The sequence below is a fragment of the Mercenaria mercenaria genome, chromosome 10 (genome assembly GCF_021730395.1).
Source record: "Mercenaria mercenaria strain notata chromosome 10, MADL_Memer_1, whole genome shotgun sequence".
NCBI classification, from domain to species: Eukaryota; Metazoa; Mollusca; class Bivalvia; order Venerida; family Veneridae; genus Mercenaria; species Mercenaria mercenaria.
In genome coordinates this window covers 57,422,662-57,450,546 of record NC_069370.1, presented here as the reverse complement: position 1 = coordinate 57,450,546, position 27,885 = coordinate 57,422,662, and the positions used below count along the sequence as shown (strand labels likewise).

The 27,885-nt window shown below is 36.0% G+C and overlaps 1 protein-coding gene and 1 long non-coding RNA gene across 10 annotated transcripts in view; one reads left to right on the top strand and one right to left on the bottom strand.

The window, feature by feature from the left end:
* LOC123561466 (signal transducer and activator of transcription 5B-like) overlaps nt 1-24,769 on the top strand; it is a 107,252-nt gene extending 82,483 nt beyond the window's left edge. For 7 of the 9 annotated variants that reach the window (XM_053553159.1, XM_045353853.2, XM_053553163.1 and 4 more), the window contains one exon: nt 16,934-24,769. In XM_053553159.1, the coding sequence (XP_053409134.1) occupies nt 16,934-17,081 (148 nt within the window). In that variant the 3' untranslated portion in view covers nt 17,082-24,769. The remainder of the gene's footprint in view (nt 1-16,933) is intronic. The other 2 variants (XR_006688426.2, XM_045353856.2) reach the window with 2 other exon arrangements.
* On the bottom strand, nt 762-27,885 carry LOC123561468 (uncharacterized). Its single transcript, XR_006688427.2, has 3 exons — nt 27,780-27,885; nt 26,094-26,503; nt 762-1,449 (listed from the first exon to the last, which is right to left on the bottom strand). It is a non-coding gene; the product is annotated as an uncharacterized LOC123561468 (long non-coding RNA).

Here is a 27,885-nt window from a genome sequence, read left to right as displayed (position 1 = left end):
AAGGTCACTGTTTAATGTCCAGTAAAAAATTTTGTCCACACCATAACTTTTAATTGCATTGAAGGACTTTTTATGCCCCCGAAGGGAGGCATATAGTTTTTGAACCGTCTGTCAGTCTGTCCAGTCGGTCTGTCAGTCTGTCCGCAATTTTCGTGTCAGGTCCATATCTTTGTCATCCATGGATGGATTTTCAAATAACTTGGCATGAATGTGTACCACAGTAAGACGACATGTCGCGTGCAAGACCCAGGTCCGTAGCTCAAAGGTCAAGGTCACACTTAGACGTTAAAGGTCATTTTTCATGATAGTGCATTCGTGTCCGGTCCATATCTTTGTCATCCATGGATGGATTTTCAAATAACTTGGCATGAATGTGTACCACAGTAAGACGACATGTCGCGCGCAAGACCCAGGTCCGTAGCTCAAAGGTCAAGGTCACACTTAGACGTTAAAGGTCATTTTTCATGATAGTGCATTCGTGTCCGGTCCATATCTTTGTCATCCATGGGTGGATTTTCAAATAACTTGGCATGAATGTGTACCACAGTAAGACGACATGTCGCGCGCAAGACCCAGGTCCGTAGCTCAAAAGTCAAGGTCACACTTAGACGTTAAAGGTCATATTTCATGATAGTGCAATGATGGGCATGTCCGGTCCATATCTTTGTCATTCATGCATGGATTTTAAAATAACTACGCATGAATGTGTGGAACAGTAGACGACGTGTCGCGCGCAAGACCCAGGTCCGTAGGTCAAAGGTCCTAAACTCTAACATCGGCCATAACTATTCATTCAAAGTGCCATCGGGGGCATGTGTCATCCTATGGAGACAGCTCTTGTTTTATTATTACACAGAAATGTTCCCCATGATTAGAATATGTGTAGCACACATGACACATGGTTGTCGGTCAGAGGTCAAGGTCACTATTGAAAGTGTTCCACTGGTAGAGGACTTTGTATTGCCACTGCAATACTCGGTCACTTGTTCATGTCTGTGTTGTAACTTTTTTCCCATTGAAAGGATTTTTAAATATCTTTGCCGCAGTAAGTGTACCTGTAGAGGACAACTTTCATTCATGTTTGTTTATGGTGGAGGTTGTAGAGTTACACTAGTGGATAGATAGGCAGTATTTAATGTCAGTCTGTAAGTCATTAACCATTGAAAGGATTTTCAAGTCATTCAGAACAAAGTTTTATGGTGAGATATAGAATCAGTCAGGCAGTATTTTCAGCTCACCTGAGTACTTCATGCACGGGGTAAGCTATTGTGATCACTCACCATCTGTTGTCAGTCTGTCTGTTGTTTCCATCAACACTTTTCTTCTGATGACATCTCCTCTGATCTGCTGGTCAGAATTACATCAAACTTGTTCAGCAGCATCCTGATATGGTCCTCTAATAAGTCTTTTCCAATGTTCCAGCTTACCCCCTTTTAGAGACATCCAGCGCTAAATATAGAAAAATACTTTTAAATGACTTCCTAGCTCAGCATTAAGAGGATAGTACTAGGACTGGTCAGCCCAGTGTCAGTATAATGTGACTGGGTGGGGTATCATGTCATGTGTCTACGGGGTGATATTCAAGTGAGGCAGCACTATAAAGTTGGGCATTGTGCTCACTGCTACAAGTAGACACCGTCATTCATATGACTGAAAAAATGTTGAGAAAGATGTTAAACCCGAACACACACACACAGACATGAACAGTTGGATGGATCTTCATCAAACTTTATCTGTAGCATCATTACATGTCCTCTCCCAATTTTGTACAAATGAAGGCACTTTGGCCATTGTTGAGGCAGATAGAGCGAAAGATAGAAATGCCCTTAAGCAACTTCTCATGAAGTTCTGGATGCATCTTCAGCAGACTTTGTCAGCAGCATCATTATAAGGTCCTCTCCCAGTTTTGTGCAAAGGAGGGTAGTTGGCCCCTTTTGAGGGCCGCTAGAGGTAAAGACAGAACCAGTATTATGAGACCTTTCAAAACACCCTCAGCCTTCTCACGTTGTCTGTGTGTTTTTCTCTAACCAATTTTAAAGACCTAAGACCTAAGGAGCATAATAGTGTTTGAACTGTTTATCGTCTGTCACAATAATTTATGTAATCAACTTCTATGCATGCGGAAATTTTCAATACCTTTGAATACCTATGGTATTTTCAATACCATATGATGTTCCTCTTTCAAAGTTGTACACTCTCTAGCCTATTTAAACTCTGGAAATCAGGTGAGCAATCTAGGACCATCATCGCCCTGTTGTTAGATTTGCAAATAATCTGGTACTTGGCACATAATGAAAAATGCGACACGCTATTGTTTGTGCTGTAACCAGATATAACATATCAATTTCTAATTCCATTTTAACGAAGCAGTATATGAAGACATGTGCTTTTTCAGAAACAATTTCTGTTCTATGTTTATTTTATTAAGAAAATTTATGATTTGAAATGTTTCTTTTGGTTTATCTGACATGAAACTGTAAAAATATTAACTGGATATTTATGTAATACAGTGGCATTGAATGGTAAGTTTATAGTCTGTTTCTTGGTGTTTCTAGTTCTTCAGAAAGTATAATCTGTTCTTAGATTTTTAGATGAAATGTATTCAGCTGGAACAGTATTGTCTACTTGGTTAAAGGGGAATGATTCAGTATACTCTGAACACTTACCAACTAGTGATCGGTACTGTTCCCTTTAATTTAGTATAGTCTGAACACCTACCAATTAAGTCATGATATTCTGTTTAACACCTACCTTGTCTGAACACCTACCAATTAAGTCATGATATTCTGTTTAACACCTACCTTATAATCCAGGAGATTTTATTTCCCTTTCATTTGGTATAATCTGAACACCTACTAATTAAGTCATGATATTCTGTTTACTTAATTTAATATAATCTGAACACTTACCAAATAAACCAGGAGATTCTGTTCGCTATAATTTAGTATAATATGAACATGGACCTACAAAGTCATTCTTTTCTCAGTAATATAGTATAATCTGAACACTTTTACCTGTCAAAAGATTTTCTGAACACCTACCTACTAAGTCAGGAAGTTCTTTTCCCTATATTTTAGTTTAATCAGGACATCTACTTTCTAAGTAGGAAAGTTCCCCCCCCCCCCATGTTTTTAGTATACTGTCAGATTTCTCTTTACCTGTATTTTAGTATAATCTGAACACCTGCCTACTAAGTCCAGAGGTCCTTTTCCCTGTAATTCAGCATAATTTTAACCCCTTCTTACTAAGTCCAGAGACCCTTTTCCCTGTAATTCAGCATAATCTGAATGCCTGCCAACTAAGTCCAGAGATCCTTTTCCCTGTAATTCAGCATAATCTGAACGCCTGCCTACTAAGTCCAGAGATCCTTTTCCCTGTAACTCAGCATAATCTGAATGCCTGCCTACTAAGTCCAGAGATCCTTTTCCCTGTAATTCAGCATAATCTGAACGCCTGCCTACTAAGTCCAGAGATCCTTTTCCCTGTAACTCAGCATAATCTGAATGCCTGCCTACTAAGTCCAGAGATCCTTTTCCCTGTAATTCAGCATAACCTGAACGCCTGCCTACTAAGTCCAGAGATCCTTTTCCCTGTAACTCATGCATAATCTGAACCCTGCCTACTTAAGTCCAGAATCCTTTTACCTGTAACTCACATAATCTGAATGCCTGCCTACAAGTCCAGGGATACTTTCTCTGTAATTCAGTGTAACCATGAATACCTTCCTCTAAGTCGAAGACCTTTTCCCTGTAACAGCATTATCTGAACACCTGCTACCTACTAAGTCAGAGTTTCTTTTCCCTAATTTAGCATAACCGGAATGTCTTGCTGCAAGTCCCGAGATCTTTTTCACTGTATTTCAGCATAATCTGAATGCCTGCCTACTAAGTCCAAGAGTCCTTTTCCCTGTAATTCAGCGTAACCGGAACGCCTGCCTGCTAAGTCCAGAGATCCTTTCCCTGTAATTCAGCATAATCAGAATGCTTGCCTACTAATTCCAAAAATCCTTTTCCCTGTAACTCAGCGTAACCTGAACGCTTCCTTACTAAGTCCAGAGATCCATTTCTCTATAATTCAGCATAACCTGAATGTCTGCCTACTAAGTCCAGAGATCCTTTTCCCTGTAATTCTGCATAATCTGAACACCTGCCTACTAAGTTCAGAGATCCTTTTCCCTGTAATTCAGCATAACCTAAAGCCTGCCTACTAAGTCCAAGATCCTCTGTAATTCAGCATAACTAATAGCCCTTGGGTCCTGGAGATCTGTGTTGAAAAGATTGAACACTGCTACCCTTGCCATGATTAGTCAAGAGCACTAATAGGTTCTGTAACTTGTTTGCAGTAATCTGAATCCTGCAGTGTGCAAATTTTGTTCCATCCTAGTTTATTTCGATGTAATGAATTGAACCAAAATTCGAGTCCTTTTGGAACCATATAACCTATACTGTGATGGTGCGCCGTAAAACCCAAATGAATAAATAAATAAATAAAATAACCTAAATGCCTGCCTACTAAGTCCAGAGATCCTTTCCCCTGTAATTCAGCATAATCTGAATGCCTTCCTACTAAGTCCAGATATCCTTTTCCCAGTAATTCAGCCTGCCTACTAAGTCCAGAGATCCTTTTCCCTGTAATTCAGCATAACCTGAACACCTGCCTACTAAGTCCAGAGATCCTTTTCCCTGTAATTCAGCATAACCTGAACACCTGCCTACTAAGTCCAGAGATCCTTTAGCTCTATATTCGAAGAAATCTAGCTATTCTACTCACCTGGCTCCGGGGCGTCCGTCTCACCTGTAATTTCTGCATGCAATACTAAACACATCATTAAGGCATAAGCTTTGAAATTATATTCTTTTTCTAGTCAATTACTAACCTCTCTGGTCAAGTCCATAACTCTGACATGTATTTGAGCAAATTATGCCCCTTTGATTAGGAAATTTGGTTAAGTTACATCAAGTATATCCAAAACAAATTTGCAGAATTGAATTGAACTTACATGTGTCTTCAGGTTATTAAACTAGTTAATAGCCCAAGTCCTACTAGACCTTCTTTGGCAATTATCCCCTTTGACTTAGAATTCTGTAAAGTTTGCTGCAAGTACATCAGCTATTACAAAGCATATAATTGAAACTTATTTCTCTTTTTCTAGTAAATTTACCTACTCACTGGTCAATCCATAACTTGACATGTATTTTGGCCAAATTATGCCCCCTGTTTGGACTTAGAAACTATCTGGTTAAGTTTTGGTGGCCCAGTACAACCTATTACAAAAGATAAAGCTTGAAACTATATAACCAGTCAAATACCACCCTACGGTCAAGTTCCATAATCCTTACTGTATTTGCAGCAAATCTAATGCCCTTTCTGACTAGAAAATATCTGTTAAGTTTACATCAAGTAATATCAAACATGCAGTATGAATCAAGATGAACCTGTTTCCTCTGGTATTCAAACTATGATAACATCAATCCATAACTCTGATATTAAGTCAATATGTCCCTTTCGACTAACTCTTTGATATTAACATTACGTAAACCTGCCTTACATATTATGTCGACTGCGATCGACACTTTTTTAGCTCACCTGTCACATGGTGACAGGGTGAGCTTTTGTGATCGCCCTTCATCCGTCGTCCGTCCACAATTTCTTGTGAACACAATAGAGACTACATTTTGCAAGCAATTTTAATCAAACTTTCACACAACTTGTATGTGCATAATATCTCGGTTTCTTTTGAAAACTGGCCAGATCCCATCATGGATTCCAGAATTATGGCCCCTTTAAGGCCAAAATTTGCTATTTTGACTTTTGCAGTCATATAGAGACTTCATTTTATGGTTTGATTTGATACAAACTTGCAAAATATCTTCAACAACAATAAATCTTATTCCATGATGAATCTGTCAGATCCATCATAGGTTCCTTGAAAAAGCCAAAATTTGTTAATTTTTAGCTCGACTATTCGAAGAATAAATAGAGCTGTCCTACTCACCACGGCGTCGGCGTTGGCGTCACACCTTGGTTAAGTTTTTCGTACCAGTTCATATTTTGACAAAGTCTTTTGAGATAAAGCTTTGAAACTTTCAACACTTGTTTACCATCACCATGACCAGTTATAGGCAAGAGCATATAACTCCATCAAGGATTTTGGCTGAATTATGGCCCCTTTTGACTTAGAAATCATGGTTAAGTTTTTCGTACCAGTTCATATTTTGACAAAGTCTTTTGAGATAAAGCTTTGAAACTTTCAACACTTGTTTACCATCACCATGTCCAGTTATAAGTAAGAGAACATAACTCCATCAAGGATTTTGACTGAATTATGGCCCTTTTTGACTTAGAAATCTTGGTTAATTTTTTCGTACCAAATCATATTTTGACAAAGTCTTTTGAGATAAAGCTTTGAAACTTTCAACACCTGTTTACCATTACCATGTCCAGTTATAGGCAAGAGTACTTAACTGCATCAAGTATTTTGGCTGAATTATGGCCCCTTTTGACTTAGAAATCTTGGTTAAGTTTTTCGTACCAGTTAATATTTTGTGTAAAGTGTTTGACATATGGCTTTGAAACTTTTATCACTTGTTCAGTATAATAGTCTCTATCTGTACGAAAGAGTACATAACTCTGTCATCTATTTTGGCTGAATTATGGCCCTTTTTGGACTTGGAAATTTGTTCTGTTTTCATACAAGTCCACGTTTTGTCAAAACTATTTGACATATTGCTTTTAAACTTTGAACACTTGTTTATCATCATGATTTCAATCTGTAGGCAGGATTACATAACTCTGACAACTATTTTGGCAGAATTATCATTATGGCCCTTTTTGGACTTTGAAATTGGTTCAAACATTGCCATTTAGTGCAAGACTTATCGAAATCTACAAATACAGAAACATTGTTTGTCTAATCTTTTTTTTTCTTTTGTCTGAATATCTGTGGTAATATTTTGACCCCATTCTTCTATCAATTCTTCGAATAGTCGAGCGCGCTGTCATCCGACAAAATTGTCTATTTTGGCCCTTTCAGCCATATAGAGGTTTCATTTATGCTTTGATTTGATACAAACTTGCACAAAATGATTATCTTGATGATCTCTAGGCCTGGATCGAAACTGGGTCATGTCGGGTCAAAAACTAGGTAATAAGGTCAGATCAAAGGAAAAGCTTGTTAACTACCTAGAGGCCACATTTATAACCCTATCTTAATGAGACTTGGTCAGAATGTTTATCTTGATGATTTCTAGGTCAGATTTGAAATTGGGTCATATGGGGTCAAAAACTAGGTCACCCGGTCAAATCAAAGGAAAAGCTTGTTAACTCTCTTGAGGCCACATTTATGACCCTATCTTCATGAAACTTGGACAGAATGTTTATCTTAATGATTCCTAGGTCGAATTTGAAACTGGGTCAATTGGGGTTAAAAACTAGGTCACACGGTCAAATCAAAGGAAAAGCTTGTTAACACTTGTTTATTTGATGTGCATGAAACCTGGTCAGAATGTTTGTCTGCATGAAATATCACATGAGTGTTTATCTGGGTCATGTAGGGTCAAAAACTAGGTCACCAGGTCAAATCAAAGAATAAGCTTGTTTACACCCTAGGGGGCACATTTTTGATTCTATCTTCATAAAACTTGGTCAGAATGTTTGTTATTATGAAGTCTTGGACGATTTTAAATCTGGGTCACATGGGGTCAAAAACTAAACTAGGTCTCTAGGTCAAATCAAAGGAAAAGCTTGTATATACTCTAGAGGCCACTTTTTTGCTCCAATCTTCCCGAAACTTTGTCAGAATGTTTGTTTTCATGAAATTTTGGACAAGTTCAAATCTGGGTCATGTGGGGTAAAAAAACTAGGACACTAGGTCAAATCAAAGAAAATGCTTGTTTACACTCAAGAGGCCACATTTTTTGGTCCAATCTTAATGAAAATTGGTCAGAATGTTTGTCTCCATGAAATCACTAGGTAAAACATGTTTACACTGTTATGGTGTGTTACTCGGGTAAGCGACCTAGGGCCATCTTGGCCCTCTTGTTTGTAATTCTGCATAACCTGAACACCTGACTACTAAGTCCAGAGATCCTTTACCCTGTAATTCAGCCTAACCTGAACACCTGCCTACTAAGTCCAGATATCCTTTTCCCTGTAATTCAGCCTAACCTGAACACCTGCCTACTAAGTCTAGAGATCCTTTTCCCAATTTTCTGTTAGATTACTGACACATTACAGCCTGCCTCCTTACTAATACCACCTTATAGCCATTCACAGTATCTGTAGATACAGGATGAATGTCAGAAATGAAATTATATATTCATGTAAAAATCAACTTCCATTTTGTGTACATTTTCAAGTAATTTTGTTGACTAAGAATATATTTCATTGCAAAGTTAGAAGTATTTTGTACTAAGCATAAACATGACAATAATTAACTGTTTTGCTGTTAATTTTGTAAAAGGATATTTATTCCATGTTCAAGGTATTTTCAACAAGATAGTACAGGACATTCTTTTTATTATACCCCCACAAAACGAAGTTTGGGGGGGGGGGGGGTATATAGGAGTGAGCTTGTCGGTTGGTCCATTGGTTTTCATGGTTTCCGGACAAGAACTCAAGAAAGGCTTGACAGATTTTAATAATTTTGGTACACGGGTGTAACATCAGAAAATACAGGTCAAGTTCGACTTTGAAGTCAGTAGGTCAAAGGTCAAGGTCACAGTGACCCTGAACAGTTAAACTGTTTCCGGATAATAACTTGAGAACGCTTGGGCCAAGGATCATATATTTTGGTACACAAGTGTAACATCATAAAATACAGGATAAGTTCGACTTTGAGGTCAGTAGGTCAAAGGTCAAGGTCACAGTGACCCTAAACAGTTTAACGGTTTCCGGATGATAACTTGAGAACGCTTGGGCCTAGGATCATGAAAATTGATAGGGAGGTTGGTCATGACCAGCTGATGACCCCTAATCATTTTGAGGTCAGTAGGTCACAGGTCAAGGTCACGGTGACCCAGAACATTTGATGGTCTTTTGACCAATAACTTCAGAACACTTGGGCCTAGGATCACGAAACTTAATAGGGAGGTTGGTCGTGACAAGCAGGTGACCCCTATTGATTTCAAGTTCTAATGTCAAAGGTCAGAGTGACCTGGAACATTTAAACCTTTTCCGGACAATAACTTGAGAATGCTTGGGCAGAGGATCATGAAACTTCATAGAGAGGTTGATCATGACCAGCAGATTACCTCTATTGATTTTGAGGTCAGTAGGTCAAAGGTCAAGCAAGTTCGGCTTTGACATTGGCTTAGTTTTGTGACAAGGCCATATTGTGGGGGTATAATTCGTCATTCCTGTGACAACTCTTGTTTAAAGTTCTTGTTACATATACCATCAACATATATAGCTATTGACTGACATCCTCAGGTTTGAATCTGACTTACATTTTCCTTAATTAAATATCTTTACTATTTTCATAGCATGTATGAAAAGAAATAATGCTGTTTTCTGTCTCTGAATAGAATGGAGCTGTAAAGTCTTGATTTTTGGAGGTGGGGGAGGATAATTTTTGTAGATTTTAAGGTTGGGACAGGATAATTTTCATTGATATCCTTGATTTGTGACATCTACTAATTCATATCCTTTACTAAATGACTGTTTTTTGTTTCATTTTAGTCGTGAATCCAGATATTGTATTTGCATGTGTACAACCATTGTTGAAAATGTAACTTTTAGTATTGGTGAGAGGAAATAATTTTCAATCCTTTATGGAACAAACATATTTTAATTATTTTTTTTAAGTCTTCCCATTTCAAGGGAAACATAATGATCTTATTGTCATATTCTCTTTGTCAGCATTTTGCTTGTCCATCCTTCTTTTTGAAAACCCCTGTCTGACTTTGAATGAAACTTCACAAAATTATTGATGTAAGGCCTGATTGTGCAAATTGTTGGCATGTCCTACTTAGATTATTTTTGTTGGGTTATGGTCCCTTTAAGGTCATTTCTAAATGAAATATGAAGCAAGCCTGGTCATTCATATATTATAGGCTTTATGGTTAAACGTTTTTTCACTTGAGTTATGGCCCTTTGATTTTTGTACATATACATTACAAATTTATAATTTTTATGCTCCCGAAGGGAGGCATATTAGTTTTCAACTGTCCGTTCGTTTGTTAGTCACAACGTTAACTTTTTGCATGAAGGCACTTTACTTGCGAACAACTGCACCAAGGACCTTCAAACTTCACATGCTGATAGTACTCATTGAGTACACGACCCCTACTGACTTTGGGGTCACCAGGTCAAAGGTCAATGCCACATGGGCCAACGTTAACTTTTTGCATGAAGGCACTTTACTCGCGAACCACGGCAACGAGGACCTTCAAACTTCACATGCTGATAGTACTCATTGAGTACACGACCCCTACTGACTTTGGGGTCACCAGGTCAAAGGTCAAGGTCACAGGGGCCAACGTTAACTTTTTGTATGAAGGCACTTTACTCGCGAACCACTGCAACCAGGACCTTCAAACTTCACATGCTGATAGTACTCATTGAGTACATGACCCCTACTGACTTTGGGATCACCAGGTCAAAGGTCAAGGTCACAGGGCCCAATGTTAACTGTTTGCATGAAGGCACTTTACTCGCGAACCACTGCACCCAGGACCTTCAAACTTCACATGCTGATAGTACTCATTCAGTACACGGCCCCTACTGACTTTGGGGTCACCAGGTCAAAGGTCAAGGTCACAGGGGCAAATGTTAACTTTTTGCATGGAGGCACTTTACTCGCGAACCACTGCAACAAGGACCTTCAAACTTCACCTGCTGATAGTACTCATTGAGTACAAGACCCCTACTGACTTTGGGGTCACCAGGTCAAAGGTCAAGGTCACCAGGTCAAAGTTCAAGGCGCAGCGGGGGCATTTGTCACCATTAGTGACAGCTCTTGTTTTAAAAGATATTATAGCGTGGAATGAAATCGGTATTCTGTCTGAATGCACAAATGCAAATAAAGAGATAATATGGAACAAGAAAATAAAAGTAAACGACAAAACATTTTTCTATAGAACATGGTTTGATAATAAAGGTGTGTTATATCTCGAACACCTACATGATTTCCGAAGAAATCAATTCTATACATATGAAGACGTCAAAAATTTGTATAGCCTTCCTGAACACAACTATCTCAAATACATGACTTAAATAAAAAGTATAGCTGCGGAACTAAAACAAAAAATCAAGATAGAAAATGTACCTTTAACTTCAGAACGCAAAGCTATTTGAAAAGGTTTACAGACACAAAAAAGGCAAATAAATTCCTACATGAACATCAGATGAAAAAAGAAACACTCACAAATAAAGCTGAAGCGAAATGGGAGAATATTACTTCAAAAACAAATTTAGTATGGAAATGAATATATAGGAATATATTTACAGCAACAATAGATTATAAAAAGTACATTTAGAAACTTCCAGTACAAATTTATACATAGAATAATAGCGACAAATAAACTTCTACTAAAACAAGGCCTTATCAAATTAAACCATTGTGATTTCTGTCAGATGCATGTGGAATCCATTGAACCTCTGTTTTGGGAATGTCCACATAATATACAAACATTTTGGGGAGATTTTAGAAAATTTCTTAAACAAAATAACGTAGATTTAGAACTCACATACGAGATAGTGGCTTTTTAGCTCACCTGAGCAATGCTCAGGTAAGTTTTTCTGATCGCTCGATGTCCGGCGTCCAGCGTCTGTCTGTCAACATTTAGCTTGTGTATGCGATAGAGGCTGTATTTTTAAAGTGTTCTTCATTAAATTTGGTCACAATGATTACCTTGATGAAATCTAGGCCGAGTTCGAAAATGGGTCATCTGGGGTCAAAAACTAGGTCACTAGATTAAATCAAAGAAAATCCTTGTGTATGCGATAGAGGCTGTATTTTTCAATTAATCTTCATGAATTTTGGTCAGAATGATTACCTTGATGAAATCTAGGCCGAGTTTGAAAATGGGTCATCTGGAGTCAAAAACTAGGTCACTAGGTAAAATCAAAGAAAAAACTTGTGTATGCGATAGAGGCTGTATTTTTCAATTAATCTTCATGAATTTAGGTCAGAATGATTACCTTGATAAAATCTAGGCTGAGTTCGAAAATGGGTCATCTGGGGGTCAAAAAGTAGGTCACCAGGTCAAATCAAAGAAAACCCTTCTGTATGAAATAGAGGCTGTATTTTTATGCCCCCGAAGGGAGGCATATAGTTTTTGAACCGTCTGTCTGTCTGTCAGTCTGTCGGTCTGTCCGCAATTTTCGTGTCCGGTCCATATCTTTGTCATCGATGGATGGATTTTCAAATAACTTGGCATGAATGTGTACCACAGTAAGACGACATGCAGTGCGCAAGACCCAGGTCCGTAGCTCATAGGTCAAGGTCACACTTAGACGTTAAAGGATAGTGCATTGATGGGCGTGTCCGGTCCATATCTTTGTCATCGATGGATGGATTTTCAAATAACTTGGCATGAATGTGTACCACAGTAAGACGACGTGCAGTGCGCAAGACCCAGGTCCGTAGCTCAAAGGTCAATGTCACACTTAGACGTTAAAGGATAGTGCATTGATGGGCATGTCCGGTCCATATCTTTGTCATCGATGGATGGATTTTCAAATAACTTGGCATGAATGTGTACCACAGTAAGACGACGTGTCACACGCAAGACCCAGGTCCGTAGCTCAAAGGTCAAGATCACACTTAGACGTTAAAGATCATTTTTCATGATAGTACATTGATGGGCATGTCCGGTCCATATCTTTGTCATTCATGCATGGATTTTAAAATAACTATGCATGAATGTGTGACACAGTAAGACGATGTGTCGCGTGCAAGACCCAGCTCCGTAGGTCAAAGGTCCTAAACTCTATTCGGCCATAACTATTCATTCAAAGTGCTATCGGGGGCATGTGTCATCCTATGGAGACAGCTCTTGTTCAATTGATCTTCATGAAATTGGGTCAGAATGATTACCTTGATGAATTCTAGGTCAAGTTCGAATATTGGTCAAAAAGTAGGTCACTAGGATAAATCAAAGAAAAACCTTGTGTATGCGATAGAGGCTATTTTGTTTTCAACTGATCTTCATGAAATTTTGTCAGAATGATAGCCTTGATGAAATCTAGGTCAAGTTCTAGGTCACTAGGTCAAATCAAAGAAAAACCTTGTGTATGCGATAGAGGCTGTATTTTTCCAATTGATCTTCATGAAATTTGGTCAGAATGATTGCCTTGATGAAATCTAGGTCAAGTTCGAATATGGGTCATCTGGGTCAAAAAGTAGGTCACTAGGTTAAATCAAAGAAAAACCTTGTGTATGCGATAGAGGCTAATTTTTTTTAACTGATCTTCATGAAATTTTGTCAGAATGATAGCCTTGATGAAAACTAGGTCAAGTTCTAGGTCACTAGGTCAAATCAAAGGAAAACCTTGTGTATGCGATAGAGGCTGTATTTTTCAATTGATCTTCATGAAATTTGGTCAGAATGATAGCCTTGATGAAATCTAGGTCAAGTTCGAATATGGGTCATCTGGGGTCAAAAACTAGGTCACTAGGTCAAATCAAAGAAAATACTTATACTCAAGATTTTTGCTCCAATTTTAATGATAATTGGTCAGAATATTTTTTTCCATGAAATCACTAGGTCAGACATGTTTACATTGTTATGTTGTGTTATGGTGTGTTTCTGAGGTGAGCAACCTAGGGCCATCTTGGCCCTCTTGTTTAATAACGGAACCAGTTCTACAGAGCGAAGCTTATAATGTACCTATCAATCTGACTAAAGTACTTGATCTTCTAAACGAAGATCTGAGAACGACCCATTCACATTCGTCTTCTGTATATTTTGGATTTCCAGTATTGCTATTTTTATTTTATCCAATCAGACGACTTGTTCGAATGTCAAAGAGTAAGAAAAATGTGCAGTCATTCCATGGCTCGAACCCGGGACCCCTCGCTTACAAAACAAGTGGCCTACCAACTGAGCTAACCGGCTATCTGATACATTAAGACATAAGAATTGTAAATATCAAAAGTCAAGGCTACAGGTAGATTTGCAAGATGTTGTAAGTTAGGCTCTGATTGGCTAGCGAAAGGGTCGTCAGAACGAGGCAATGAATAGGTCGTTCTCAGATCCTATGCGTAGCGTAATAGGATATGTACTTTAGTCAGATTGATGTACCTATCATTTTAACAGCAAAATATTTTATTTACAAAAATGAAATAAATAAAACTGTCCCAAATTTAGAACATTTCTTAAATTACTTGAAGATAGGATTGAAAATGGAAAAGTTAATAGCATTACAACATGACAAATTAAATGAATATTACAATAAATGGAATAGATTCCCTCTACAAATAACTACATAATATAAAACTCCTAAAACTTGTAGATTAGACTATTGCAGATGGATACAAAAAGTAGATATAAAACACTAAATCAGCTGATCAATATCACATATGTATAGGTGGATATGTGTGAGTGCTTGTATGATTGTGTGGGAGGTTGTTTGTATGAGTACGTGTCTTTGAGTGGTTGGTGTGAGATTGATGTGAGATTTCAAAAGAAATTTCTTGGTGTACATTAAACAAAATTTTAATGATAGTAATTACGAGCATCAACTTATAAAAATTAAATAAAAGCAATAGTCACATACTTGATATATTAAACATGTTGGTAATATTGTATTTGTAGTATGATGTACATGAAGGAAAAAAAAAAAACTTTTTTTTTTTTTTTTTTTTTATAATTTTCAGTGTATGTTGTATTTTGTGTAAGTCAAATTAACTTTCGTGTTTTTTCCCCTAAAAAAACTCTAGCTGCCTTATCAAGATTAAATGCTAAGGTATTTTTAAAATTTTGACATAAATTGGGAGACCTGCATCTTTAACAGTTTAGAGACCACATTTGTTGGGCAATGTTGATTTTACTGTCACAGATATTAATTTCAAAAATGAGAAAAAATGCTATAGGCCCTGGTTTTAGAAAACATGGTGTTATTTGATTTAATAACCTTTAGCCTGCTAAATATCTAAAATGGGCTGGTCCATCATTCATTTTGGGCAATACCATTTATTATTTGAAGGGGTTTTTACTGAATATTTACTGACTGAATAGCAAACAGTGCAGACCATTAATGGACTGCACAGATGTGCAGGCTGATCTTGGTCTGCACTGGTTGCAAAGGCAGAATCACTTGCCGGCAGCAGGTTAAAGTTTAATAACCTTATGTAAGTAACTTGCACAAGGTCAGCCATATAGGACCATCATGGCTGACTTGTCTTCTAAATTCTGTGAAGGTTTTCCTTGAAATACACAAATGTTCAAACATGAAATGAATGGGAAAATCCCTGTATCAAGGTCGTCTTGGTCGCACTGGTTGTGGGTGAATAAAAGCAAAAGTTAAGACCATTGTAATACTACTTATTTCTCTGAAGTTACTAATTACACTCTGCTACAACTGCACGTTACAATTTTAATTAGGGCTGTCATTGATTGGGTCTTAGTCGTATCGACGATACCGATATATCAGAAGACAAATATCGACGATACATCGATATATTGATTATTAAGTTAGATTAACGACCTATTTGTTCATATAATACTATATACCTTCCTGTAAATGCTATTTTAAGTTTTATTGCCTACTTTCCATATTTCTGTTTGATTGTGTTGTATTTGTATTTATGAAATAAAAGAAATACATAAAAATTAATAACATCTTTCATTTTTATTTTGCATTCATCCAAATTTACAACTTTGTGAACTTCAATTGTTTTTTAGGGTCTGAGTGTTTATTTGGGTAGTTTTTTCTCCCTGTAAAATATCGATTTTTGAAAATGGGAATCGATAATCGATCGACAAAAAAAAAATCGTTGATACATCGATATCGTTTCTATCGATGACAGCCCTAATTTTAATACTATATTACATGTAGTTATAAGCACATTGACATGGTATATTATAACCACTAAATTGTATCATTAACATTGTAACTTTTACACTCTGTACTATTTACAAGAAAACTATATTGATGTTGACTTTTTAGAAAGGTATAAATGGCTAGGCATATGACAATTATATTTGAAATCACCAGTCAAGCCTCAATAAGAACGAAAAAGAAACTTTATATTATGTTGTTGAGAATTTTCATAATGGATCATACTGAGTAATACTTCATTTTAATATACATACTGAATGGCTTGTAAGCATACAGTCGCTGGGGAGGGGGTGGGGGGCAGTAGTCCACTGAAACCTTCCATAATCAAGGGTAAATACTTCTGACTGTTGGCCATCAAGCCTTATTACATTACACCAGAAGGTATTTAAAGCTCACTTGAACCTGGAGGGTAATAGTATAGGTGAATAGTCTGACATTCATCATCTGTTGTCCATCGTCCATTGTCCGTCATCCGTCCACCACATAAACATCTTCTGCATCGAAATTACTGTTTGGAATCACACCAAACTTAGACTGTAGCATCCTGACAAATTCCTCATTCAAATATGTTCTAATGATTCAGCTTGGCCCCTTTAAGAGGCCATTAGAGCTAAAAAGAGAAAAACTTCTTCTCCTGAAGGAAAATGTAAACAGTATGTCATCAGACAATATCTGAAAGAAATGCTTCCACTTACAAGGAAATTTGAAATATGTCGACTGGCAGCCAAGCCCTAAACCTGGTATATAGTAAAAGCTAGTGACAGACAATTTATGTAAGGAGTCAGTGTAACGTAAATTTTATGTAATGTCTTTAAATGTTTAGTTTGTCAGTTTTCACTTGATCAGGTGTTTTTTTGACTGCTGTCTTACATAAACAAACCTGATTTTACACATTGCTTACATATATTTTTATCATGGTTACTTTCAGGATGATGGACTCCGTAATTGAAGGGGGAGAAGTAGATTTTGTCGGAGTGGCTTCTCCGGAGTATGCAAATGAAGACATTGACCTGAACAGGATCAATGAGTGGCTGTCCACACAGGGAAACTTTCAGAATGACGCTATGAACACATGAAAAACAAAATCATCATCACATGCTTTCTGTTAAACTGAGAACAAAATGAGTGGTCAGAGTGAAAGTGTTTTATATGCATGTAGATAAACAAGCACATAGAACAGTTTTGGTCTTGCTTCTTGAAATATAGACAAGCATACCTCCAGAATGCACAAAATGATAGAGAAGTTTTTATAAAGACTGAATACAAACAACATTTTGTCTGTTAAGTCTCAAAACTCGTACTTCAGTTTTTCAGTTGATGTCTAAATGTATGATACAAAGCGGCACTAAATACATGTACTTTTACTTCTTCCTCAGATTTATACTGCATTACTAACGCTGAAAGCAGCAAAGCTGCATTTTTTTTTACAAAATTTACGCATGTTTTTATCAATAATTGCTGTGTAGAACTTGCCGAATCACTGTGTTTATACTTTCTATTTTCATTTCTTACCAAAGCAACATTTGTTTTCTTATTTTAAAAGAAAAGTATTACTGTACTAGTAATCTGGAGTTATGCCTGTCTTATGATGGATAGAAATTGAAGACATGTGACTGTTCAGGATGTCCCTCTTTTGAGGATTGTAGATACCTGTAAATATTGAGAGATAACAAGATTGCTTATAGACCTGGTGATTTAAAAGCTATTTTTATATCCTGAATGCTTTTTAACCAATCACTTCACCATCAGAAGTTATCATTTATGAATGAACTGTGTGTTTAGTTGTTTTTACTGTAAACTGACAGTAAATAGACTATTTGTTGCAGCATAATTTAGAATTGTTAACAAGCTTGTAACAGATACATATCAAAGTTAAACCAACTCCTTTGTTTTATGTTTCTTGGGGACCAAATTTTAGTCCTGTCGCCTTTAATAAATTCCTTGTCTGTTGTATTGGTCCGCAGCCTAGGACCTTTGGTCAGTATATAATGTGAAAATATATTTTTGGCAAATTTCATCAGATGATTGCATGTGCGACCCGATATTTTAGGCCATGTAGTTCAAACATCAAGGCCACAAAGTCCTTGATTGAAAATGACTTGTGATCAATAACTTTGGAGGATCATTACCTATGGTCAGTAGACGATCTCGATTGTCTTGAAACCATTGCATCAAAGGTCAAGGCCACAGTATACTTGATACTAAAATTTACTTGCACAGATCATATTTGGGGCATATGTGTTTACAAACAGCTCTTGTGTGCAAGTTTTATATTTTTGAGTATTCACCCAAAAATAAAGTTTGCAAATTTGCATTTTTTTTTGCTCATACTGGTGACAATAGGGTAACATCTAGTGCCTAAGCCAAAAATTGAGATTTTTTAGTCAGAATTCTCAAGAATGGGACTGTCGGGCTTCTGTCTAAAGCTTTAAATTTGTAAATGCAGCATGTTTCAATACTTGCATACCAGAATGCTTATGAAGACGTTGAAATGCATTCTTTACTGCTAAAGCTAGAGCTTTCTTGAAGATCTTTAAATGATGTTAAGATTTAATGATGTTAAGATTTAAATTTGTGTAGTTTGTGATAAATGTACAAACACTTTTCTGCACATGCTGAATTTTTGTTGTCTCAAACTGACCAGTTCATTGGTTGAGATTCTAAGTTCAACATTATTATTAGTGACTTTAGGTGTTTTAATTTTTTATTGTTAAGTAAAAATATTATGAAATACTGTATTAACTGTCATAATTTTTTTATTTCATTGTTCTTCCTTAAGTATTCTTCCTTAGGTTTTGTACCATTCATCATGACTATTGGCTGATAATATATATCCACCTCAAAAGTTATCACAAGTTAGGATTTTAGTCAGCTGAATGCAACTTTAGCTTACTGCCGAAGGTAACTGAAAAACTGTTGAAAGATGGTGTTTCAAGAACACAACAATATTGAAAAATGAGTTAATGTTAGGGTTGTTGGATATATAGCTGGTCAATTACATATACTTCCATATTGTATAAAAATGTATCTTAGGTATAAATTGAGGGGTGTTGATGCAGTTATAAATTTCAAATATTGTACATTTACACTTTACAGTCGTATTGTGCTAATTTCTTGATTTTCTAAACATTGTTGGAAGTACCAGTTATTTTTATAAAATCTCAAAAACCATTTGGTGTGTGTGGTGGGGGTGGGAGTTAATACACAGAATATTTGTCTGTATCAGTGTAAGATTGAAATACCTTTGAGTGAACATTAGATGCAATATTTTCACGAGTGGCACATCTTTGAGGGAAAATTTTGATTTGGGGTTAAGTACAAAGTATTTTGATTTTAGTGTAAGACAAACAATTTTGTTCTTATTTCATGTCTTAATTGTTTTTATACCCCCACCTTGTTTGGGGGGGGGGGCTATACAGGAGTCAGTTTTGTCCTGTCCTGTCACATCGCGTCCCGAAATCTATTATCTCAGTTACTACTAAATCGATTTGACTCAAACTTAAAATAGATGTATCACCTTATCACCCACATCATGTGACACAAGGTGCATAACTCTGACACCAACTTTTCATGAATTATGTCCCCTTTTACCTAGAATTTAAGGTTAATTTTGATGCATTTTCACTATATCTCAATTATTACTAAATGGATTTGATTCAAACTTAAAATAGATGTTCCACCTTATCACCCACATCATGTGACACAAGGTGCATAACTCTGACACCAACTTTTCATGAATTATGCCCCCTTTTACTTAGAATTTAAGGTAAATTTTTATGCATTTTCACTATATCTCGGTTATTACTAAATGGATTTGAGTCAAACTTAAAATAAATGTTCCACCTTATCACCCACATCATGTGACACAAGGTGCATAACTCATTCATTTTTAGTGTATCTCTTATATTAGAGATTTTTATATTTACCTCATCCCTCATCCTGGGCACATATTCTAGTATTACTTATATGTGACGAGGAAGCCCAGGATGAAATACTCCAAAGACGAGCAAAATTTTTTTTTAAGTATTAAGGTTTTTCTGACGTTTTGTTTTATATTATTCTAATTGTTTTTAAAATTTCTTATGGTTGATGGTTGTCAGTCTTTGACAAGACTGTATGGTGGGGGTATAAGTCACTCCTGTGACAGTTTTAGTTTTCTTACCAAATTATACCAGTTTTGCACATGCAGCATCACTTGCCATGTGTAAAATCATGTCGTCCTAATGTTAATATTGGAAAAAGGGTAAATAGGTCTGAGGTCAAGGTCTCAGTAACCTTCAGACTGAAAATGGTTTCTGCTCAATAACTAAAGAACGCTTTGGCATACTGTCATCAAACATCATAGAATAATTGCCTAGGGTCAATAGATTGGAGATAGGTTAGTGGTCAAGATGGTAATGACATTGGGACTGAAAACGGTTTCTGCTCAATAACTAAAGGAAGCTATGTCATACAGTTTGTCATCTTCATTGGATGATTGCCTGTGGTCAGTAGATGATTCAAATTTTTTGGGATCAGTAGGTCAATGGTCTAAGTGACAATGACCTCGAGACTGAAACTTGTTTCAGCTAAAATTCCAGAGATGGGTTTGATTGTCAGTCTTTATAGGATGGTTACCCGTAGTCAGTAGATGACCCATATTGTATTTGAGGTCATTCGGTCAAAGGTCAAGGTCACAGTATACTAAATTACATATCTACTTTCCAGTCCTAGGCCATCATGGGAAACATATTTGTTTTCATATTGTTCTTGTTCACAAAAGAAAAGCATCTTCAGGTGCTTTTGAAATGAAAAAAATGCCACTTTCTATACACGAGTTTATAGACTGGATACCATTTTTAGGTGTTTTGTTTTCAATGCATAAAGTACATTTTTTCAAGGGTTTAAATGGAATGGATTCAGTACTATCCTTCTTCCTGTAACCAGTAACAGTTTAAAATGCTCATAATGCCTGTCGTATCTTCTTAAGATTCTGAAAACATGGTTAATATTCCTTGAGCACTGTTTTACTTACTTCTTACTATGAAATAGTTTTATTTCTTGATTTTGTGTAAAATGATTATTTTGTGGGGATATGAATCAGTTAATTTCAACATTCGAACAAAATAAATTTAGAATTTTAAATTTTACCAGTTTGTTTGGATTAATTTTTGCAGATTGACTCAACCACAAAATCCATGAAAATTGCCCCCCCCCCCCCCCCCTCCCCCTAAAAAAAATTATTAAAAAATTAATGATTTTACAGTATCACCAGTAAAATAAAATACAGATAAATTCACTCGTAAATAGACTCTCACTTTTATAAGGATCAAAGGCAATCATAATCTTGTGATTTCTCATATCTCTTCCTAATTGTGATAACATGTAGGTTTTAACTATTGCTCTATTTTTTATCAGTCTATATTTAGGATCCTCAATTTTGTATAAAATCTTGCATACAGGTATATTGTTTTTAAATGAAGATAGACTGGCTTATCGGTCTATATTTTGGATCTTTGATTTTGTATAAAATCCTGTCTATATTGTATTAAAAGAAGATAGAGTTTCTTATCTGATGAGTCAATATCTAGGACGTTGATTTTGTAAAATGTCCTGTGTACATTATATTTAAATGAAGATATTTGAAAATTTCACCCCGGTGATGAAATACAAGTTTTAAAGGTGACTCTTGCACAGTATTTTAGTACAGTCTCTAGTCATCATGTAGTCAAAGCAGACTTAAAAAGCTTGTTTTTATGCTAAAAAAAATATTTTTTTACAATATAGGGTGTAGTTATGTAATAACATTGGATACAAACTGTTTCTCTTACATGAAAACTATATTTTAGAGGGGCTTAATGCCAGTACACATTATAGTTTCAGATATTTTGAAACACGGCCAAATTAAGCATGTAGTCTGCGTACTTGTAATGAATACTTTTGGGTCTGATACTACTTTTTATGACCACTGGTTAAAAGTTAGCTACAAACACCTTTTTATCCAGGTCTTTCAATACTTTCTTGCTAAATTTGTTTTGGTTTCTTGGTAACTTAAATGTAAAGCTAGATATTTATGTCAAATTTAGACCTTTTAATCATTGTTGCTTTTCTGTTTCATTTTTTCACCCGAGTGCAAAAAGTGATTATCTGCATTGACATTAAGAAGGACTTACTCACTTTTTGCATTGAAGTAAGCAGTCCATTATATGTTTTACATTGAATAAACATATTCAGCCGATTCATGACAGCAGACTGTACAAACCTTTAGCCTGCTGGCAGCAAGTGATTCTGCCTTTGCGACCACTGCACTGTTCGCTATTCAGTCAGTAAATTTTCAGTGAACACCCCTTTGAATAATAAGTGGTACTCCCCAAACTGAATGATGGATCAGTCCATTTAAGAAATTTAGCAGGCTAAGGGTTAAGAAGTGGACTTATAATGAAAACAGTTATTTTTAGTTCAAATATGTGTCCTTTATATGCAGTTTTGGCATTCACCTGTTGTTATAAAAATGTAGTTTTCTGTTTTATTGGAAAGATGCTAAAACGCATTCAAGACTACATAATTGCACGGAAATTGCGGATGGTCAGTTCAAGACCACTCCCTTAAATCTAGCCCTATTCACCTTCTCGGCAAAGTAAAGTGAGCTGTAAAAAAAGAATATTTCATCTTACTGCAACAGTATTAAGAGTAGCTCATTGTTTGGTCATTAAATATGTGGGCTTATGTTCTCCGTGACAATTTACCAAAAAGAAGGTGTTCTCAAGTTGACAACCTCCATATCTAAGTTATGCAGAGAAATTGTTAGTTACTTGCAGAGAACAAGTAGGTGCTTGAACAGACTAACTTAAGATTAAAGCTTCTATTACAAAAGAAGAAAATAATATAAAAAAATCTGTCTCTGCAAATTAGTTGGCATCAGACTTGCAAGAGCCAGTTTTCGGACAGGGTTTAGGGTTATTTTCATGAAGGCCTGTTCTTATTTGAGCCGCGCCATGAGAAAATCAACATAATGGGTTTGCGACCAGCATGGATCCAGACCAGCCTGCGCATCCGCGCAGTCTGGCCAGGATCCATGCTGTTCGCTAATGGTTTCTCTAATTGTAGTAGGCTTTAAAAGCGAACAGCATGGATCCTGACCAGACTGCGCGGATGCGCAGGCTGGTCTGGATCCATGCTGGTTGCAAACCCACTATGTTGGTTTTCTCATGGCACGGCTCATTAATTGTGTCATTAAGACCATTATTTGTTAGCAAGCTTGATTAATATGTGACAGTCTTTCTAAATGAAGTCAAATGCTGCTGTGCCTGTATCCTTACTGGAACTTGTTCATGTATCAAAGAATTCTTCTGTAAATTGAATTGTAAAATTTTGCTTATGGTGTAAAGGTTTTGCTCAAAATGTTACCCAGAAACATGTTCTATGCACCAGTCAGTTAAATATTGTTTAGAATGTTAACATGTATTTTTATAAAGGTTTCTTCATATATGTCTTCCTTGTATTTTTGTATAGTGCCAAGTTCTCTCATTAGCTTTATAATACAAGCATTGTTAACCTTTAGCCTGCTGGTGGCAATGATTCTGCCTTTGCGACCAGTGCAGACCAAGATCAGCCTGCACATCCGTGCAGTCTGATCATGGTCTGCACTGTTCGCTATTTCAGTCAGTGAATTTTCAGTGAACACCCCTTCAAATAATAAATTGTATTGCCCAAATTGAATGATGGACCAGTCCATTGTAGAAATATAGCAGGCTAAAGGTTAAGGCAGACGTATACTTCCAGACGCAGCTTTGCGTCCCTCTAAAATGCTCATCTGACATGACTGTGTGCTTGTGCCTAATTTGGTAACATCAGTCAAAACTGCAAAGGGATGAAATAACACAGTTAACTAGGGTTTGAGTGATCCAACCAGAGAAAGTATAAGGAAAATGGCCAGGAACCATACAAGTCAGCCCTGGGGCTTGAGCCATCATTTCTCAAGCAAACTGCGTTTCACAGTATTCCGAACGCAATGATCTATTCTAATTGACTGCAGGGGAGGTAATTAAACAAAGACCCTTAACGAAAGTAGTGTATTGTACATTTCAATATTTTAGTTATTACACCTGTTTTGCAATAGAAAAGCAATAATTTGTAATTTTTCCTTTGTTTTAACTTTTATAAAATTAGCAGACTGATATTCCGGATGCCAAATCATAATTTAGAATTTTTGATGTTATCCAAATAACTTCATTCTCAAACTATTAATAGCCAAAGTGTGTCTGTATTTTAGGTCATATAGCTAATGTGAATGCATATTATTTGATAGCTGATAAAATCTGTACAACAAGAAACAAGGCCTTGAAGGTTTCAGTACACCATAAAGGCGACTCTTCCAGAAGACTGTTAGTAATGACTGTGGGGACCTGAAAAGACTATATTGGTTTATTAAACTCTTGAACTTCAGTTAACCTCTACAGTCTTATAGTGTCATTTAAGTAGTTTTATTAGGTGGATCAACCTTTATATAAACAATGCATTATTATAAAACTGTTTTGAAAAATACCCCCTTTTTTTTTAGACTCCTAGTTTTACTTTAACCCATTTTGTCCGTCTACATATAATAAGGGACATAAAGCCAATCTTGTCCATTTTTGTTGTTTCTGAATTTTGAGACTGAAAGGCATAATTGCTCTAATAATTTGTTTTTTTTTTCTCATTTCACATCAGACATTTTTGTATTCATATGCATTCCATTGAGTGATTGAGATTTGACTGGCCATAATCAATAAAGATCTTAATGTGTCATTGTGTTTGTTATACTTGTATATGTAATTGAGAAAATGGAGTTTGTTCCATACAAGGACTACTTAGTTATTCTTTACTGGCCTTTGAACATAGCACTGGAGGATGTACAAGGCCCGAACGTATAGAAATGTATCACTATGAAGTGAACTTGCACATACAGTCAGGACATAAGTGAACAATGCCAAGTTCAGAAGTTATGGCCCTTTGAAATTTTGCAGCATACTATATTTTGTTTTGGATAAATCATGTGTAGGTTTTCAATTGACCAAAGAAGTATAAAATTATTTTTATAGCTCTTTGAATTGACATAGTCTAAATAACGAGACCTTGGGTACACTGATTTTACATTATTTTTATAGCTCTTTGAATATACACATACTACCGTATACCTCAATATAAACGCTCCCCATCTCCCTTTTACTTGCACCCCTGCCCTAATTTTCTACAGTATTTTCTATATATACCTCTAGTAAACACACCTGTTGTTTACCAAAAATTAAAAGTGATACTATTTTTAGCTCACCTGTCACATAGTGACAAGATGAACTTTTGTGATCACCCGTTGTCCGTCGTTTATCCGTTTGTGCATCATTTCGTGTTCTTTGAGCTCTTTTTTAGTAATGGTGTTTATTATACCCTCCACAAAATGAAGTATATGAACATGTAAACAATAACAACACCAATGGAGGCCAGTAGGTCAGCTGAAAATTTTTAAATTTCATGAAAATAATGACTATGCAAACAACAACGTGCAAATTAAATTTAAAAATCACTATTCCATCATATATTATGTAAATATTCTCCTATAACTTTACCCAAATAAAAAAAAGATTTCAACATTTATTGAAGGTATCCCAATCTGCAAATGTTTGATTTTTTTGCTTTAAGTTCTTTGTAAACTGAGAACTTAATCAAGTTATTAGAGTTGTGGATAATACTGCTTTAGCCTTTTCCAGTCCAACTAATTGTACGCTGGTCGACATATTGTGCTAGTGGGTTACTTATGGGAGATTCTGACCCAACACGGAATTATTTCAAAATCAGCCCAAGACGTCAAATCATTTTGACTTTCTATCACTGTAAGGATACCTCTTGATCATTTAAATTTGCTGCTTAGTTGAAATATTTGCAAATGAAAAGTGTGTTCGTATATGCATATCCAATCTTTTCTGTCTGTACATCCTGTTTGAATTTTTCATGCGCCATACATTATTACCTCTGCGCCGTTTATCTTTTTGAAGACATTTCTTGTTTCTCCCTAACTTTGTTAATATCACAGACTTGAAGCTGAACTGTTAGGTACGTTTAAAACCATAACTTACCGACATCAGTTACCAGATTACATTCCCTTTCATTGTTATTCATCCTGTATAACGATATTGTAATTGTATCCGTGTTCAACTGTATCCATGTTCAGGATATATTCGGAGAAAATTATATCATACATCCGTTTACTGAAATCTATTGTCGGTTTTGTCTTTGTTGTCAACAAGTTTTCAGTCTGTATCATTTAAACTGCATGTCCGTTGTAATGAATAAATCCTTGATTATTTAGAGACAAAACCGCATTTTATTGCAATGCAAGATGAACTCGCCACTTGCAGTTTACGGATATGCTGTTCTGAAAACAATACACTGTGATCAACTCTTGACAGTTTTCTTAAATGAGCACAGGTGGCAGTATCATTGATTGGTCACTCCCTCCCCACCCACTAAGACCTCTGAAACAACCCTGAAAAAAATTCTCCACTGTCAAAACAGTACATATGTCTTTTGAATCTAAAATCTAATTATACTGGTTAAATGTAAGATGCAATTTACAGATTATACAATTTACTTTTTTTTCTTTTCTCCACCCCACCCCCCTTTCTTTTGTAAAAAGTTAGTTTTATACGTAATTTATTTTACGATCGATTGGAAGCAAGTTCTACAACTTATATTAATCACTCTCGACACCTCATTCCTGATGGAATCCGTCACCACAATTTAAGGGTATGAGAGAAGAGAAGCCAGTTTCCCTTTTAATTCTGAGCGTCAAGCAAGGGAGCAACTAGTCTATAATATCATTTTTCACGTCTTTGGTATGACGCGGCCGCGGATCGAACCCACAACCTCCTGCACTGGAAGCGCACGCTCTACCACTAGGCTATCGAGGCGTAAAGAGTTATAAAATTTACACGGAAACTCTAATATGAAGAAGTGATTCATTGTAACGGATAGACAACTTAAGATTTTATCATACGTGAATTTAATTATCGGATTGCAAATTCTAGGAATCACAATCAAAGCAATAGTCGCTATTATTAGAAACACACATTCTCGGAAAAAAACTCAGAAATAATGGTCGCTTAAGGATGCGCTCAAAAAAAAAAGATAGACCTGGGACAAATTTTTCCAATGCACAACCTCCACCAGTGCAATTAAATGAATCAGGGATTCGTAATTAACTGCAATCAGCTACTTCTAAATCAATGAGAGTTTATGGTATGTCTAAATCTGTATCAAATTGATAACAGTAACCGTCTCAGATGCACATAAAGCATTGGACATACATATAAATATAAGTAAAATGTTAGAATAGCTTCTAGACTATGATATATCTTTTTACATTTTTATGATTGAATGTAGTGAACTTAGCCGTCCAATATCATTCCTCTGTGAAAATCTCTAAAGTAGATTGGCTTTTGTCTCAATGAAAATGGAATTAGACAAAAAAAGGGGGAAACATGTAGACATATACATTTATTATCAGTCTAGTGGCTAGTCTAGTAAAATATGTGAACTTTACTTTTGTCTGTATCTAACCGGGAAAGTACAAATTAAGAATTAACGAGAGTAAAAGTTATTTTATTTACAGATTTTAATTCATACTCATCACAAGTGCAATCCAGTTTAAAAAAAATCAACATATGCATGCATGCAATTTATCACAGAAACTCTCTTTAAGATCAAAAAAGAAAACAAAAACAAAAAAAAAAATACAATGAAAAACTTCTAGATCTACTTACAGTTTATACTGCTCTTAAGACCGAGTATTTGTTAAATCTAGATCTAGTTTTCTTTAACTGCAGCTAGAAATCTCGCCTTTAGTGCAAACTTTTTCTTGGAATTCTT